A 1,954-nucleotide genomic window follows, 5' to 3' on the forward strand; every position below is an offset into this window, starting at 1 on the left:
AAAAAATATTAACCATAAATTACTTTTACCCAAATTATTGTTTGGAAGGACATTTAGAATTAATTCAATTATTTTGGTTGCTATTCTTAATTCTTATCCAAGTGGTGTGACCATCATGTTCATCGACACCCCCAACTTGCCAATGAGCTCCCAAACAAATGCGCAATCAATTACCCATAACTTTCCTACTTTTATTTCTTCCAATTTCCCTTTCTTAGAAAAGTCCACCTCACCTCACCTCCCTTTGTCAAATCCACCCTCAATTAAATCTAGTTAATTTTTTATTTTTAATTTTTTACCGAAAACACCCTCGTACCCACCTAGAATCTCATTTTCCCACCAAACAAACACACCAATAATCCCTCCCTCTCTATGTATTTCTCTGTCAGCCGAGCCGAGCCGAGCCGAACTCTTTAAACAAAACAAGAAAAAAAAGAAAAGAAAGAAAAGGCCGTGATTGACTAAGCAGCGTGGGGCCCTCAACTGACCGGACTTGAAAGAAGGATTCAAATTGATTAATAAAATAAATGGAAAAGCGGACACGAAATTAAGGAAATAGATTTTTTTTTTTTTTATAATTTAAAAAATTGAAATTTGAAATAGGCAAGACATAAGTATTCGACCTCCACGCCACGCGCCTGCGTCACCATCATTACTCACATGGTCACATTCTCTTTCTATTGTCCCCTTATATAAACCAATTCTCTCTCACCACTTTGCCGCACTACCCCTTAAACGAAATTATCTCCCAACTCAAAGAAACAACTCCACCCGTGGCAGTTTCGTAATTTCGTTTACTTGAAATATTAACAAACAACAACAAAAAAAACCATGGATAGCCAATCCTTAAAGAAGCGATTCCGAGATGACTCGGCCGCCTCGGACCTCGACTCGGTCGAGGTGAAGAAACTCAGAGAAGACCTTCTCGGTTTCCTTGACGACTCCGACCCTGACCCTTCGACTCAAGACCTCGCCTCCGTTATGAAAAGCTTGGAGGAAGAGATTTCCGCACCTTCTTGTTCCGCCAACCCGGCTCCGGCGCCGGTTGTCGATCTGACGTCAGAATCTGGGGAGTCTCAGCCGGATCTCGGTTACCTTTTAGAAGCCTCCGACGATGAGCTTGGTTTACCGCCTTCTAATTCTAACGAGGAAGTATTGAAAGAAGAGACTGAGTTGAACCGAGTCGCGTCGGATTCCTCTGGAATCGGTGAGTTTTGGGGTTTTGACGACCAGGTTCCGAGTTATGGTTCGTTCGGGTTTGGAACCGGAGACAACTTTAACGAAAGTAACGAGTACTTGCCCTTTGATGGGCTTTTTGGGTATTCCGATGTTTACTTTGATTCGTCTGATTTCTCCGATTTGTCATGGCGGTCGGAAACCATGCCGGCTCAATAGCACATGATTAAAAAGAAAAGGAAAAAGGACAACGTTTGTGTGTTCTTTTTTTTGGTCGGACGGAACATGAAACGACGCCGATTTGTAAATTTTTTTTAGAAATATATTTTAAAGACATGGAAAAGAAAAACCAGACATGTAGGGATTAGAATGATATTAAAATATGGCTTAACACGTGAGAAGTTCTGTTCGTTCTTTATTGTCATGAAATTATTATTATTATTATTACTATTATTATTACTTAGGGAATATAAAATTATTTTATTTTATATTATATTATACTAAAAATCTCGTCAAAGTTTGGAATGAGAGCTATATTCGATATAATATAGTGATAATGTTATTTTATTAATAATATTTTATAGCTTAATCTTCTAATTTTTATTTTTGGAATAAACGCAAAGTCTGAACATAATGTGGTCTTCAACAGACAACGGTTCAATATTTGATACTGCCTGGATTTTAAAAATTCCATCTAATTTAATTCCAAAAAATGTGTGGATTTTAAGATTTATTTTGGACCTATTAGAAAAAGAAAAAAAAAATCGTATAATAAATT

The 1,954-nt window shown here is 37.4% G+C and overlaps 1 protein-coding gene across 1 annotated transcript; it reads left to right on the forward strand.

The window, feature by feature from the left end:
- The first annotated feature begins 724 nt into the window (after positions 1–724).
- On the forward strand, positions 725–1,586 carry LOC133821963 (uncharacterized). Its single transcript, XM_062254149.1, has one exon. The coding sequence runs from the start codon at positions 832–834 to the stop codon at positions 1,393–1,395; it is 564 nt and encodes a 187-aa protein (XP_062110133.1). The 5' UTR covers positions 725–831; the 3' UTR covers positions 1,396–1,586.
- Positions 1,587–1,954: the final 368 nt, after the last annotated feature.

This window comes from Humulus lupulus, chromosome 3 (assembly GCF_963169125.1).
Source record: "Humulus lupulus chromosome 3, drHumLupu1.1, whole genome shotgun sequence".
In the NCBI taxonomy this organism is placed as follows: Eukaryota; Viridiplantae; Streptophyta; class Magnoliopsida; order Rosales; family Cannabaceae; genus Humulus; species Humulus lupulus.

What these genes read in the sequence shown, in the direction of transcription:
- LOC133821963 (XM_062254149.1), top strand. Translation starts at nt 832, where the DNA reads ATGGATAGCCAATCCTTAAAGAAGCGATTCCGAGATGACTCGGCCGCC.